The 14,429-nt window shown below is 42.2% G+C and overlaps 1 protein-coding gene across 3 annotated transcripts in view; it reads right to left on the bottom strand.

The window, feature by feature from the left end:
* The window catches only part of PTPN14 (protein tyrosine phosphatase non-receptor type 14), a 175,751-nt gene that overhangs the window by 10,944 nt on the left and 150,378 nt on the right, over positions 1-14,429 (bottom strand). For 2 of the 3 annotated variants that reach the window (XM_082615025.1, XM_082615027.1), the window contains 5 exons: positions 13,610-13,753; positions 12,237-12,455; positions 8,927-9,055; positions 6,273-6,507; positions 2,383-2,546 (listed from right to left, as the gene is read on the bottom strand). In XM_082615025.1, coding sequence (XP_082471151.1) covers positions 2,383-2,546; positions 6,273-6,507; positions 8,927-9,055; positions 12,237-12,455; positions 13,610-13,753 — 891 coding nt within the window. Of the gene's footprint in view, positions 1-1,165; positions 1,559-2,382; positions 2,547-6,272; positions 6,508-8,926; positions 9,056-12,236; positions 12,456-13,609; positions 13,754-14,429 lie in introns of those variants that run through there. The other variant, XM_082615026.1, reaches the window with a different exon arrangement.

The raw sequence follows: 14,429 nt of genomic DNA on the forward strand, positions 1-14,429 counted from the left end.
GCCATGGAAAGAAGACGGGAAAGTTTAGACAGGAGAAAAATGGGACAACCAACTTTCTATTGATGTAGCAAAATCTTTTGTTTAAAAAACAAACGGTTCCACTCCTCTTCTAAAATAAGGGTTTGAATTTTACAAGCCAGGTCTGAAGCAGAACAAGTAGAAACCTTTTTTCTCCCTAGCCGTCTACCAATAGCAATTATGGGAAATGGGACAGATAAGGCTGGCTACATGTGCTAGGGGAAGGGAAGTGAAAAATATGAGTCATCTTGCTATCTTTGAATATCAATGGGAACAGAAGTCCTTTTTGGACTGACCACATTCCAGTAAATGTTCTGGCATGCAACTGGGCATTGAGGAAATCTGCTATGTCTGGATACACCATAAAGAATTTAATCACCCTGAGCCCTCACCAAGTCCACTCAAGGCCCTAGTGGCTGAACCCCTTACTCTGTACCACGCTGGCTCTGACATCTGTTATGTTCCACTGGGCCAGTGACATCTGGTGATCGATGAGCCTTCATGTCATCGTGTTACTGAGGCTCAGCCTCTGATGGGTCTCCAAAGGGCTCTCAGAACACGGCAATCCTTCATGTCAGACCAGACTGACAAAACAGCTTCTCAAGTTGAAAAGGAGAAAGGGGGAACAGAGGAAGAGCACATGGGGAATGCAGAAAAGAAGGGGAATGTGGCGAAGAAATTGACATGAGGAAAAGATCTCTAAGTGGGGAGGGGATGATGAGACCCTTCTTCCTCCCCAGGAACCCACTGGCGCTGCCAGTGGAGCTCGGCTATGCTTGAGCCACATGTACCCAGATTCCACTGCATCTTCGTCCATCTTCCCAGCAGTGAGCGGATCTGGGACTTAGTGGCGAGCTATTCACTCTACTAGAAACTCCTAGAGACTTCTAGTAGTGACAGAGAAGCAAACAATCAAGAAATCTCATGTGAGACAAAACGATAAAAACTCATAGATGATGAGATTTCTGTTATGTAGACTCAAGTGATTCCATGATGGGCATTTTGTTCCCCAATAGAATGTTTGTTTGTTTGTTTGTTTGAACAATAGGACACATGATATAACTCCTCTTCTACTCTTTAGCAGCACAAACATTCATATGTACAGACTGAAAGTTTCCAAAATTAACCTTGTATAGGCAGGGAACTTAAAAATCCTTTGAACATATTTAAACTTGGCATTTATTGTTTTCCGAGAAGTTTGAATATAACAAACTCCATGGGGCAATATTTAATCTGATTTTCAAACCACTGAGTAAATACATATATTGTTATATAAATTCCTTCACAGAACATGATTATAACATTTCCTGATTTTAAAACTATCAAACCACTTCAGAAGTTTCCTTTGATTCTCCAAGCTGTACAATTTGTAAATTGAACAAGAATCAAATGACACTTGGCATTTGGAGGCAGAGTGAAGACAGGAAATAACTCAGGGCCAGGAGGTGAAAGACCTCACTTCAAACCTTGGCACCACTGCTTAAGAGCCACCTGGCACTGGACAAGCCACTAGATTGTTTCTGGACCTCAGCATCCTCATCTGTAAAACAGGAACGGGACATGTGCTGCTAGCGGTGATTAAAGAACCTAAGAAAAAAAAAGTGAAAGCCATCTAAAACCCCTAAAGCTCCCTGTGAGAATAGAAGGCAGAAGAATTGTTCTTTAGCCTTTGATTGCTATTTGTCTCATCTCTACAAAATCAAAAGCCCCTCGGTGTAACTCCCTGACCTACAGCAAGAAGGGAATGCCACACACCGTGTGGGCACAAATTCAGCCGCAGCCCGCGTCTATGGGAGAAAAGCTGGGCCTCCAGCCTCAGCGAAGGCAGGCCACGTCTGTGCCCTCGGATTATCTACCTGGCTCTGCTACACACCACTGCCAGTCTAGACAAGAGCAAAGAGCCCCCTCAATAAAACTCCCCACTAAAGAATGAAAAATGTTTTTAAAGTACACATATTTTCATGTAGGAGTTAGGCCAAAACACATCCCAGAAATGCAAGACACATCTATACTATATGCGACCCAATAACCCACTGTGGAAAATTACCCACAATAAAACCAGACCTTCTACGAAACTGCAGACTTCTGGAAGTTGATGCCAGCGAAGATCAGATTTTCTAAATGTTGCCTTTCTCACAGTTTCAACTCTTTTTCTATATTATCTGGGTCTCTACACAGAGCAGTGAAAGGCAAAAGATCAGGAAGGTTGTAAATGTCAGAGTCCAACTAGGAATCATGGGTCTGGAAAACTCTCGTCAGGAGAGAGGAAATTAAACAGTGGAAATAGAAGGGCACAAGTGAAGGTTTGGCCGTGGTGTAGATTGGTCCCCAAGGTGGAGGATTCAGAAGCCCAGAATGACTTACTTCATTATGCTCCAGGCAGTAGATCATCAGCTCAGAAAGGATGACCACGCCGGTCCTTCCCACCCCAGCACTGCAGTGGACCACTATCGGGGGGTGCTGGTTCTTGGTGCTTTCCAGCATGCTGTTGGTATGGCGACGGACCGACTGGATCTCCTCCAAGTAGGCTGCAAGACAAAATGCAAATCTTGTCACTGATGTCCTGCATCGCTTTGCATACAAGTGAGGGGAAAAAAAACTGACTGTGAATTTTTTTTTTAAGTGACAATAATTTAGAGTACTTACAAGACACTAATTATTTGGCTGGTACCCACTCTACAGTCCTGGATCCAGAAAGGACCAGCTGGGAGTCAATTAGTCCATGGGAGAATTTGTTCTTTAAATTAAATAGTTCTTTTTTAAAAATTAAATTCTGCCTTCCCCTCTGCAAATCCCAAAGTCCCCCAAGCAGATGATTCTCGACATTACTTACAGCAATTCCTACTACTAACAGACTGGGATCAGACACCAGCTAGGTCCCCTTGAAATGCCCGCCTGTCAGAGCCAATTTCTGGTGGGAAGAGCGTCCATCTGCCCTTTCTTCCTTCCCCTCACTGAATGAGTGAATGTCAGCTGAGGCTTGACTCCATTTTTTAGATTATAAAATAGACTTTGGGGAGCCTGATTTTCAGCTTGGATCCCATGTGGTTATATGAGTAGCTCAAGATAACCCCCCTTTCCTGGAGGCAACATGTGGGTGGGGTGTGTGCCACGTGCCCCGTCAACATCTGCTTAGCCCCACAGGGCTGTGCAGGAGACTGTTTACTACTCCAACTGGGCACAAACAGAAAATTGCTCAACCCAAGCCTTAAAGACTATTTTTTTTAATGGTCATGAAAAAAGGAAAAGTATATAAATGTAATCCTCAAACAATCCAAGAACCGGAAAAAGTCAATTAGTAACTGAGATTTTATAGTAGCTAGTTCAGGGGAGAAGCAGATTTGAAGGTTCCTAATACTCAGAAAATCTCATCCCAGTGCAGCAGTGTAAAACCAAATGAGGAGAAAAACTCAAACTGCTGAAGAGAAAACAGCATCCAAACCATTCTCATAATTTTTTAAAATTTATTTATTTATTTATTTATTTATTTATTTATTTATGTTTGGCTGCATTGGGCCTTCGTTGGTGTGCGCGGGCTTTCTCTAGTTGCCGCGAGAGGGGGCTACTCTTTGTTGCGGTGCACCGGCTTCTCACCGCAGTGGCTTCTCTTCCTTGCGGTGCACGGGCTCTAGGCGTGCGGGCTCAGTAGTTGCGGCTCGCGGGCTCTAGAGCGCAAGCTCAGTAGTTGTGGCTCATGGGCTTAGTTGCTCTGAGGCATGTGGGATCTTCCCCAACCAGGGCTCGAACCAAGGTCCCCTACATTGACAGGCGGATTCTTAAACACTGCACCACCAGGGAAGTCCCCATTCTCGTAATTTAAAAGCACCTGTTTACACACAATGACTAAGAACTCCAATTTCCTTTATAATCTTATTTAATTAGTAATCTGAAATAGTTTACCCAAATAAACGTCTACTACCATCACCATCACCACCACTAATAATGTAAAATGAGATAGAACAAAACAAAAGAGGGAAGGCAATCTGAGGTGACTAGATAAGGTAGTTGCTATTGGTACCAACATGAGCTAAATACTGAGCATGGAATTCCTTTCACAATTTTTTTTTCCAAAGGGGAAAAGATACTAGGCAATAACATTTTCTGACGGCAGGCAACGTTCACATACAAGAGACAAGGCTTTTCTTGTGCTAAATTTAAGAAGAGAAGTAAAGGAATATTGATCAATAAAGCTGATGCCACCATCAAGGGGAATTTCATGAAACACAGAGAAATTAGATTTAAGCAGATTCTTTCTCCAGCAATCATATTAATAAAGTTCCTTAAGGTGTAACTCAGTGAAGACCTCTGGAAGACAGTTTGACCCAGTTCCTCTGCATCCAAGTAATCTCATTTAAACAAAAACAAAAATCTCCTAAAATTCTTAAAAACCTAAAGAGCCAACATTTCTTAAGACCCTGCTCAGCACACTTGTCCTGAGTTTCTTAGAAAGGTACATTAATAAATACTGTTTAAAAATATTCTCTGTATTTTTCTGTAATTTAGACTGGCTGTCCTTAAATTGGTTCTGATTTAAAAGATTTGATTATAATTTTAACCATCTTATAAAACCTTTTATCAGATCTGTTAGCCAGTCATCAAACGGATCTACTTTTATTGTTTCCATTTTCTGAGTCTTGCTTCTAATAAAGCAATTAGCAAAACAGTACCAGAAAGGAACAAAAAGAACACTGTTATGAGGAAAGAAAGCTCTGCAAAGGCCACTGTGCTCATTAATATTTTGAGCTGCAGGTAACTGTTTGACCTCAGGCCAACCACCAACCTGCTCTAGATCTCATTCTAGATCCTTTGATTCCAATCATCTTTCTTAACTCTCAGTGTCCGACTCCTTAAGAACCATCATCACTTTAATGAAAAATGAAATAGCTGCATTGACAAATAAGTGTGCGTCAGAATCTTTCTGTTGGAACTTGTGAAATGGTACTTTTAGGTACTTGAAAACCTATTCTCTCTTCTCTCCCCCACCCCTCCTACTCTAAGTGAATATCAAAATAAAAATCAAGGTTTTGACATTCTCCAACCTCCTTTTGTCGTGGCCACAGGTCTTCTGCCAGCTGGTGAGTCAACAACACAGCAGGTGTAGTAAACTGCAAGGCACCCTCAGGCCTCCTTCCTAGCTGGGTGAGGAAGGAACGGGGTTTCCCGCAAGTGGAGGATGTTTAGGCAAGTCTGTGGAAGGGAAGGAGGCTGCTGCAGCCATCACCAAGAGCATCAGATCTCACCTCTGGACTGTGATCACCGGCCTGTCTTCGTCATGAGACCGCAAGAGCCTTTAAAACAAAGACTGCTTCATTTCTGCGTTCTAAGAGCCCGATTCAGTGCCTGGCACATGGTGGACACACACCCAGCTTTTGGCCTTACAAATAAAGTACTGCATACAATCTGGATGAATTAGTTTCTAAGATAACCATAGCTTGAAAAATACACATAAATTAATGAATCCAAAAATGATAGTTCCAAATACTACAAGTTGATTTCAATAATTCTTAGTATGTTTAATCGTAGGTATGAGAAACTACTAATTGGGATTTACTGCTGTAGGAAATACAGGGCTTCCGAGATATAAATTTTCATGAGAAATTTTTAAGGTCGTTTTTTCTTTATTATTGCTTTGTGTTTCTTTTTTTTTTTTTTTTTTGGTTGTGGTAAAATATACATAACATAAAAATTTACCATTTTAATCATTTTAGTGTACATTACATTAAGTGTACAGTGGCATTAGGTATATTCACAATGTTGTGCAAGCATCACCACTATCCACTTCTAGAAATTTTTCATGGTCCCAAACAGAAACTTTCTATCCATCAAACAGTAACTTCCTATTCCCCTTCCCCCTTGCCCCTGGTAACCTCTATTATACTTTCTATCTCTATGAAGTTGCCTATTTTGGATAACTCATGTAAGTGGAATCACATATTTGTCCTTTTGTGTCTGGTTTATTTTATTTAGCTTTTCAAGGTTCAGACACGTGACATGTTATCAGAATACTAAAGGTCTAAATCAAGGTAGAACCAATTAGTTTACCACATTGGCTCATCTGCATAAATGGTAAAGAGAATATGATAAATGCCATGTATTAGTCTTCTCTGTTCTACACATACTACTGAAGTATTATATACTGAATGTTGTAATACTTTTGCCACTTAAGAGAAAGTAGACTCTCTTTCCATTTCACCTCCAACTGATAAGACCATTATCACTGTTGGTAAAACCCCGACAGGGAAGAAAAGACTTACACAAAAATCCTTGGACATCCTCTGGGCAGCCGTGATCTGGCCAATCAGTATACTGCAAATGCCACACTGTCCTTTCCTGCCCGGACAAAAGGTGCTTGACCTTTAAGCCTGTGGTTGCATAGCAACCAGAATCTGTTCGGAACTTTGTGGTGACCTTGAACTTGCCATAGGTGGCTGAGCTGTGCTTGGAACCCAGTTTGGGCCAGTATCGGTGGCTCTTGGTTCGTCCGCCTTCCTGAGTCAGACACAGAAGCAAAATTGGACATGAGTCAGGGGAAGCTCTTATCCTCTTAATCTTAAAATCTAAGGACAGCGGAAAACTTGAATGGCTTCTAAGTCACTGACTCAGTAGCATCATGCAGTGTCTATCCCAGAGTAGATACCCATACATTTTAGCTAACACCAATAACAAGATTTACCATGCAGTTATATCAATGGAAAAATCTAAAGATTCACAACTGGGCTGCAGTTGAATGTTAGAGAGAAGAGCCAGGGTGAAGACCAGAGGTGGGAACAAGCTAGGTGTGCTCAAGAAACAGAAAGGTCTTCAGTGTGGATGGCAGAGAGGAGGTTAGAAGGCCTCCTGGTCCACGGTAGGGAGTTTGGATTTCACCCCACGGTCAGTGGGAAGCCATCCAAAGGTGATGAAGTGACCTTAAGCAGAGGAGTGACAGATCCCAGTAATCGTTCTAGGTCATGCTTCTCATATCGGATGCTCGGCCCTGGGCTCTCTCTGTTACACCCCACCAGCCACTGACACTGTCTTTATCATCTAGTGTCAATCTCACGGTTTTTTTCAGCCTGACCCATTTGTTTTAGTTCCATTGACAACTGAAGCAGAGGAAAACTGGCTTTACCCCTCTTTTCTCTCCCTTAATTTTATAATCTTTTCTGGGGGTATGCATTCTCAACCATTTACAAAATGGGGTCTATTTTAAAGTTTTGCACAGTTTTGATATCACAGGAGTGGGAGCGGGGGTGGAAGAGATGGCAGCTTAGAAGGGGACCCAGCGGAAGGGGGTGGTGCGAGAGGAGAAATGCCCAGCGCACGGAGCTGGGGGAATGAGTGGCAAGGGAAGGCTGGCCTGCTCACAAAGCAATACAGCTTTGGGTGACACAAGTCATCTTGCCCTGATTCTTTTGGTTGAATTGAGGCTTCTTAAATTTGAAGCACACCTGCCTCTTTTATTTAAGCATCCTGTGAAAGTAGGTTTATCTGAGGCCTTTAATTTATAGAACTGCTGAATACCTACATCAGTTACAGATTTCAAAAGACTGTTAAGTCTCTGGCTGCCTCACAGATCACTGGATTTTGTTCCTAAGACTGGTCCCTTCTTGTCACTCAGGTTTCAGCTCAAATGCAACCTCCTCAGAGGCCCCTGGGCTGCAGTCTAATCTAAAGTAGCCCCACAGTCACCCTCCATTCCACTACTGGTTTCATTTTTTTCCATGTCACTTACCACTACCCGAGCTGACTTTGTTCACTTTTTACTGTAAATCCCACCGGGATGTAAGCTCCCTGGGGACAAGGATCATGCCTGTTGTGTTTACCCTGGGGTCAGCACAGATGGTAAGTACACTGTTTTAAGTTGAATGAATCCCTTCCAAGGATGTACTTTGATAAAGTGATAAAACTAGAGATTTTCAGGAACATTTACTCTTTGTGGGAAGGTGGGACAAAAGGTCAGCCTAGAGAAGTACAACTGGCCCGAAAGAGCCCAAAGTCTTTCATCACTACCTTCTAATGGGCTGTTCTGGAAAGCATCTGCTCAGAAGAGTTACCGAAGGGAACATGACTTTTTTTGTTTCCAGTTCTTTCTGTTCCCCATCCTTTTAAAGTTGTTAGGAAAGGGATATGCAATACCATACATATGGTAAAAAACAAACAAACAAACAGAAAACCCTTTTTCCTTAAATGACTTCGAAACATAAGTTAAAATTTAATGAAAGGAACAAAAGGAAGTGGTTAAAATAAAATTTTAAAAAAATCGAGACTGTGACAAGAGAAGAAACCCAAAACGTCTTCCCCCCAAGACAGCAAGCTCCAAGCGAACTGCTAGACGGAATGGGGGTATATGCCAGTTTTTGGAACACCACGTAGACTTCTCTAGTTACAAGGGAAAAACTATGTTTGACTTGGCAAAGGAAGAAAAAGAATTTTTTTTTCTCTCCCCAAAGAAAGAGGCCTCTACAGGAACAACAGCTCTGGTCTCTTTTCAGCTGATAAGCAGGAGGGCATGGGAGCTGGCCACGCCCGGGGTTGGGAATATACGCCGATTTACCCAGAGCAGCCCCAAAGTTCTCAAACTCCAGTGGAAAGATCATTGCTTTGTTTGGCACACGGAAGTGAGCTGGCTGAACTGAAGTTTGGTTCTTTTTTGTTTGCTTGTTTGTTTAATTTTAGTTCATGGTGATCCAAGGAAAAGAGTTAAGAGCTGGATAAAAACGGGATATAACAATAAATTATCTTTGGAAAACAAAACAAACCTATATGCAAGTAAGGAGAGAAAAGAGATGCACGTCAGAGAGAAAAGGATTTGCAGAGAAATGGTGCTGCCGGAAGGAGGATGAGGCAGCAAAGTCATCGACACAAAGCCCATCTTCTGCCCCCCGCCCCCGCCGGGACAGATGGCTGTACGGCCATTCCCCCTTACCTCCTCTGCGGTGACCATGGCGATCACATTCGCTCCCTGCTCCCACACCATCTGCCAGAAGTCATGGCATGTGTGCGGCAGAGGCCCCTGAGTGGCGATGTAGTGCCATTCTGCCCCACCAACCACCACCTGGAAACCAAGGCAAGCATTAGTGAATAAACCCCAAATCCAGGATAGAATTACATGCTGACCACGGGTCGTTTTGTAGCCACCTGAAAACCCTGAATAATGTTTTTAGGCCAGATGTGTTAGTGCTATCATCAAAAGCCCTGACACCATGGATGGCTAGTGACACATGCTCACATGAAAATACTTTTTGCCACTCAAGCTTATTAAAATATACCTCATCATTTTTTGGTCTACAACCCACAGTAATTATGTACAAACCAGTGCATATTAAACATATATATAAAACATATATATATATATATATATATACCCACATATATAATATTACATGAATATATGTATATAACCTAACAATTTGTTACAGAAATAATAGTTATGTTTCCAATGTGCAATGTACTGATAATTGCCATTCTTTTCTCCTTTTTCTAGTCTATTCCATTAAAAAACAAAAGAAAACAACCAAAAAAAAACCCCAACTGCTCTCGACTACTAAATTGATTTCATATACCACTACCATATTGTGGTCCACAGTCTGAGAAACAGTACTCCATGACATCCTTTTAAATAACAGAAAAGTCTACCATGGAATAAACACTCCTTTGGGAGCAATGTCTTTCTACCACTGCCCTGGTATGAAGTGTGTCCTAAACCTCTGTTGTACCCGCTACTCTGTACCACATACAGTAGAGGTATCATGAACGTACTTAAGCCAACAGTACATGATATTTTATCATCACCTTCCCCTCGTACAATACCACAGCATCCAACTGAACTTTGGAGTCATTAGATGATTTTGGATAATAAAATCATTACCCCACACAGCTCAGGGTGATCTTGGGAGGATAATTCTGCAGCTATAAATATTAGCAGCAGAGACGCATCAATAAAAAGTCATGCCTCAAGTGTGAAAGCTCATGCTATCAGGGTGAAATGGTGGCCTCCGGAGGGATTCTTTCTGGGTTTGCCTCCATTCCTGTGCCTTGATACTGCCAAGTCAGGCTCCCTTACACATTCACCAGTGGGGGTCTCAAGATGGTGCTAGGGGCAATGAAGTGATCACTTTTTGAAACTTTTTCTCTCATTTATTTTATGAAACTATATACTAACTTGATTCAAACAAAAACAATGTCAGTTATTGTCTCATTACACAAGGCATGTTTAGGTCAAAGCTGGCAAGCAAAATCCATTTTCCCAGTACTGGTGGGAGATAACACTCATACATTTGCTGGCTGGCTGGCTAGGAGTTTGGCTTATCTGTGGAATTGTGATTTTAAACATTAGCCTCTCTGGCACCCAACATATAGGAGCCATAAATACTTCCAGAGTATGCTGCTGCCTGGGGCCTTTCAGCATATTCCCAAGTATTGACAGGAGGGTATTAAAAATTGCATTAAAAACACAACCACCAAAGCTACTGAGGTAGATTTCACAGATGTGATTCCTCGTCTGGAGCAAATAAATCTCTGTTCTGTGTTAACGGCTGCTTGGAACCCAGGGAGAAAACATTGGCAAGACATACAACTCTCTTCCAAAAACACAAGGACAAGTTCTTGCAAGCTCTCTGGGTCTATTAAACACACCCATGTCTAACCCGGATCCACAAGATGAAATGTGGGCCTCAGAGAATGTGGAGGAAGGGATGGAAGGGATGTTTACAACACCCACTGGGCACAGCGCATGCAGACTGACAGCTTTTTCCACAGAGCAGATGGAAAATGGGGGAGGCGATCTGGCCAAAAGAAGAAGATAGTATATTACAGCTGTGGAAGATTTTCTCAGACAGTCTAGCAAGATGCAGCTGTGTGATCTGCATCTTTGCAGGCATTATTTTGGTCATTGTTTCGTTATCTAAACTAAGCCCATGAAATTCACCACCGTCAGTTTCCTTCAGAGTTTCCTGGGGCTCAGTTTTTACTGTTTCATTGTTTTGAGAGTTCTCACTCTGAAAAATAAGAGTAGAATACACAATATGATCCATGAGAGTTACGCCATCCTATGTCTTTAGACAGGACTTTCTGACACTTAAAAAATATATGTGGTTATCTATGCTGGGTGAACAAAAACACTACACCCAACCATGGTACACTTCCCATATTCTGTATCAAAACCGTTAGAACTGATACATGGGCCAGACATCTGGCTGTATTTTAAAGGCTCAAAGGAACCTACCTATAATTTGGCTACAGTTGAAAAGTCCAATGAAGAAAGGAAATAAGGCCAGATACAGGTTTTCTAAGGTTACTGATCACAGCAGACTACGAATCTGAACCTTGTATTGTTGAAAAGCATCCTGTAACAACTGTAACAATTATACTAATACAATTCACATTAGTACACAGATAATTCCCCTACTTCAGAGGTCAGAGCAAATGGTGACATTCTAAACAAATATGTTCTGTCATTACAAGCCCTGAGGAAGGTAAGCTATTTAGGAAACACTTCACTGTATGCACACATGTATCCATAACTCTAAAATCTAACTGAAGTAAAGCTAAGCTGACCAATTTTAAAGTCTATGAAATACTGAGATATGAAGATTTGGAGTATCTGAAATAGTAACAAAAATTTAATGACCCAAATGCACTGAATAATGTGGCACATCTTGCAAGATTCATTATCAACCACACCGTTATGGCTTATGTTTAAATTAGCGCACTCTTCTAAATATCATGCAAATTTGGGACTTGAGCTCTGGGACTTGAGCTCTAAAATGCCTAACCAGTAGTGTTACAAGGGAGAAACAGTAAGTTTCTGTGGCTCGTGAACATCATAACTCCAGTGACAGAAATATAATGCCTGTGATTTCCAAATTCTCCATCATCTGCAAATTACGAACTGAAAGGGCTAATCCTCAGCTTTACCTGTGAGTTTTCGGGAGAGTTACAACGCACAGAGAGAAGAAAAAGTTAAACCCTCTGTAATGAGCAAGCTTCAGAAATAGCTGACCTGAGGTTTTTTCCCTGAGGCCGCTGGGCTTCCTTCTCTCTGTGCAGTGATAGGCATGGCCTTGCAGTTGACTAAGAAAAGCACAGGAGTTCAAAAACACTCCCTTGGGGTTTGGGGAGAAGCCAAGATGCACAGTGGCAGCCCGTATGTTTTCTCCTCCCTGCCTTTTTAACGTTAACCCAGCAATCTTCAACCAGCCTTCCCAACACGCCCCTCTCCACCTCCCACTTCTTACCTTGATGTGGGAGGCGTTAATGTAGCCTGTGTTATTTTCTTTGGTCGGTATGAGCTCTACGCGGTTCTCCTCATAGGGGACAACCTCCCGGATACGGCTGCGCTCAGCATTTTCTGGCAGAGCTGCTGTGCTGAAAACGCCATTTGCCTTTTTCTTTGGAATCTGCTCATATTCTGTGAACACCATTCCCTCTTCGAGCTTCTTCTTCAGGGTTCTGAACTGCAACAGAAATTGATCTCCAGCTCTCTGAATTATCTTATCCAAACACTCCAACCAAGCCACCAGATTTCTTAAAAATATTGACAGTGACAATGCTAATAAGTAGTTTCAAGATGGACAACTAAGGTTTGATTATTCGGTCTCATTACTGACCATATTGCTAGTGTCTCTTGTCCAATAACCAATTTCCGTCTCACTCATACCTTAAACAGAACAAATCTGCCAGACCAGGCAAGAGTTGAAATTCAAAATTAGTATTTTTGTTATTATCACCTCTGTTTAAAGTTCTAGTGATAAGGAGATTGTTCATCTTAATTACCCAAACGTCCGTCCCTCCACTTACACAGCTGTTCTTAGCTAAATTTTATGATGATACTGGTCCACAGTCCTCTAGTCGTGAGGATTAGACGCCCCACCTTTTATTTTTCCCACGGTCAAGCTACTAATAACAAAACATGGTATTAATTAAATGATCCCTCTAAAGACCCTTCTGGCTCTAAGAACATGCTAATACTTCATACATGCTGGCAAAACCTAAAACCCTAATCTTATTGTAATGCACTCTATGACATTCACATGACCTGTTTCTTAACCTGACAGCAATTTCAGGAACTAAAAGAACATGTTTCTTCACCTCTGAAACACTACCACGCAACTTCTGGTTACTTTTCAAAACCAAAGTTCCCACAGTGCATTACCCTAACAATTATAAATCAGCCATATGTTATAGCCAAACAAGGGGCCAGCGTATTAAAGAATTCTATAAATGCGTGGGTAAAAGAATCACTCCCTAATAAAGGGTATTTGTTCACAAAAATCACAGAAACTGAGAGCTACAGCAACTGCTTAACTTCTCCACTTTGCAAAAAAAAATAAAGACACAGGCCCAGAGAAATTGAATGACTTGACCAAGGCCACACAGCTAGGTAAGGGCTGGTGTCTTTAGGGGTCGTCATGGCACCAACCTGACAAAGAAACATGAGATGTTGAAAAGGATCAATTTAATACAGCACAGACCAGGTCTTGCTAAGCTTCAACTTGAAGAATGAATTCGTCAAACACGCCTTCGTGCTGGCATGTCTGGGCGAGGAGAGAGCGTTGGAATCCTAAGACCACAGAGAATGAGTCACATGTTTGACAAGCCCAGCGCTTACCCTCTCATCCATGGGAACTCGGGTGGCATCAACGCGACTTTCTTCCCGCCCCGAGCCCCGAGCAACCGAGAGTCCGTTCAAGGCTGCCAACATCAGTGGCCTCTTCTGTGCCTCCAGGCCTGCCATCTTCTGCTTCTCTAGATTCTTGCGGCAAGAAAAGGCATGTTCTCATTGTTTGTAATACCAGGAGAATGCTGGAATGTGTTTTAATCTCCCCAAATCTGTAACTCCCCAGCCAAGGAATGCAGACAATCACCATTAGCAGGGCAAATTCAAACACAGTCTTCCCATTATTCCCACTGTGCCGGAGGAAGCCGGTTCCTCCAGGCCTCCTGAGCTTTTATTTAAAATCGAGGAATGAACGAACAAACAAACAAACAAGAGCAAAGACTCCATACAAATACACCCTGCCACGGGGCTCACAAGAAAACAGTGTACATGAGACACTTTAGGAAGATAAGGGCTGAAGGAAGACAGGACAAGGAAGAGAGAAACAGAGATTCATGAATAATCAAACTTAATCCCACTGATGGACCTTTTATACAGATTAAACAGTAAAAACCTTATAAAAACTGTTTGCTGCATTCTTAAGAGGTTGGATACATACATAAATAGACAAAAACCTTCCCAAGTTTCCATTCAGAGGGGCTAAGACTGAGGGTGTTAATCCTGTATTGACTCTCTCTGGTCCCCGGGATATCATCCCCAAAATGAGAGCTGCTGTGGTTTAGCAAAGTCACTAATACCACAGCCTGGGGCCACCTGAGATGCCCTACCCAGCAGCACCCTTCATGCTTCATCCAGAAGACCCACAGGAATG

The sequence above is a fragment of the Mesoplodon mirus genome (assembly GCF_964341445.2).
Source record: "Mesoplodon mirus genome assembly, chromosome: 3".
NCBI classification, from domain to species: domain Eukaryota; kingdom Metazoa; phylum Chordata; class Mammalia; order Artiodactyla; family Ziphiidae; genus Mesoplodon; species Mesoplodon mirus.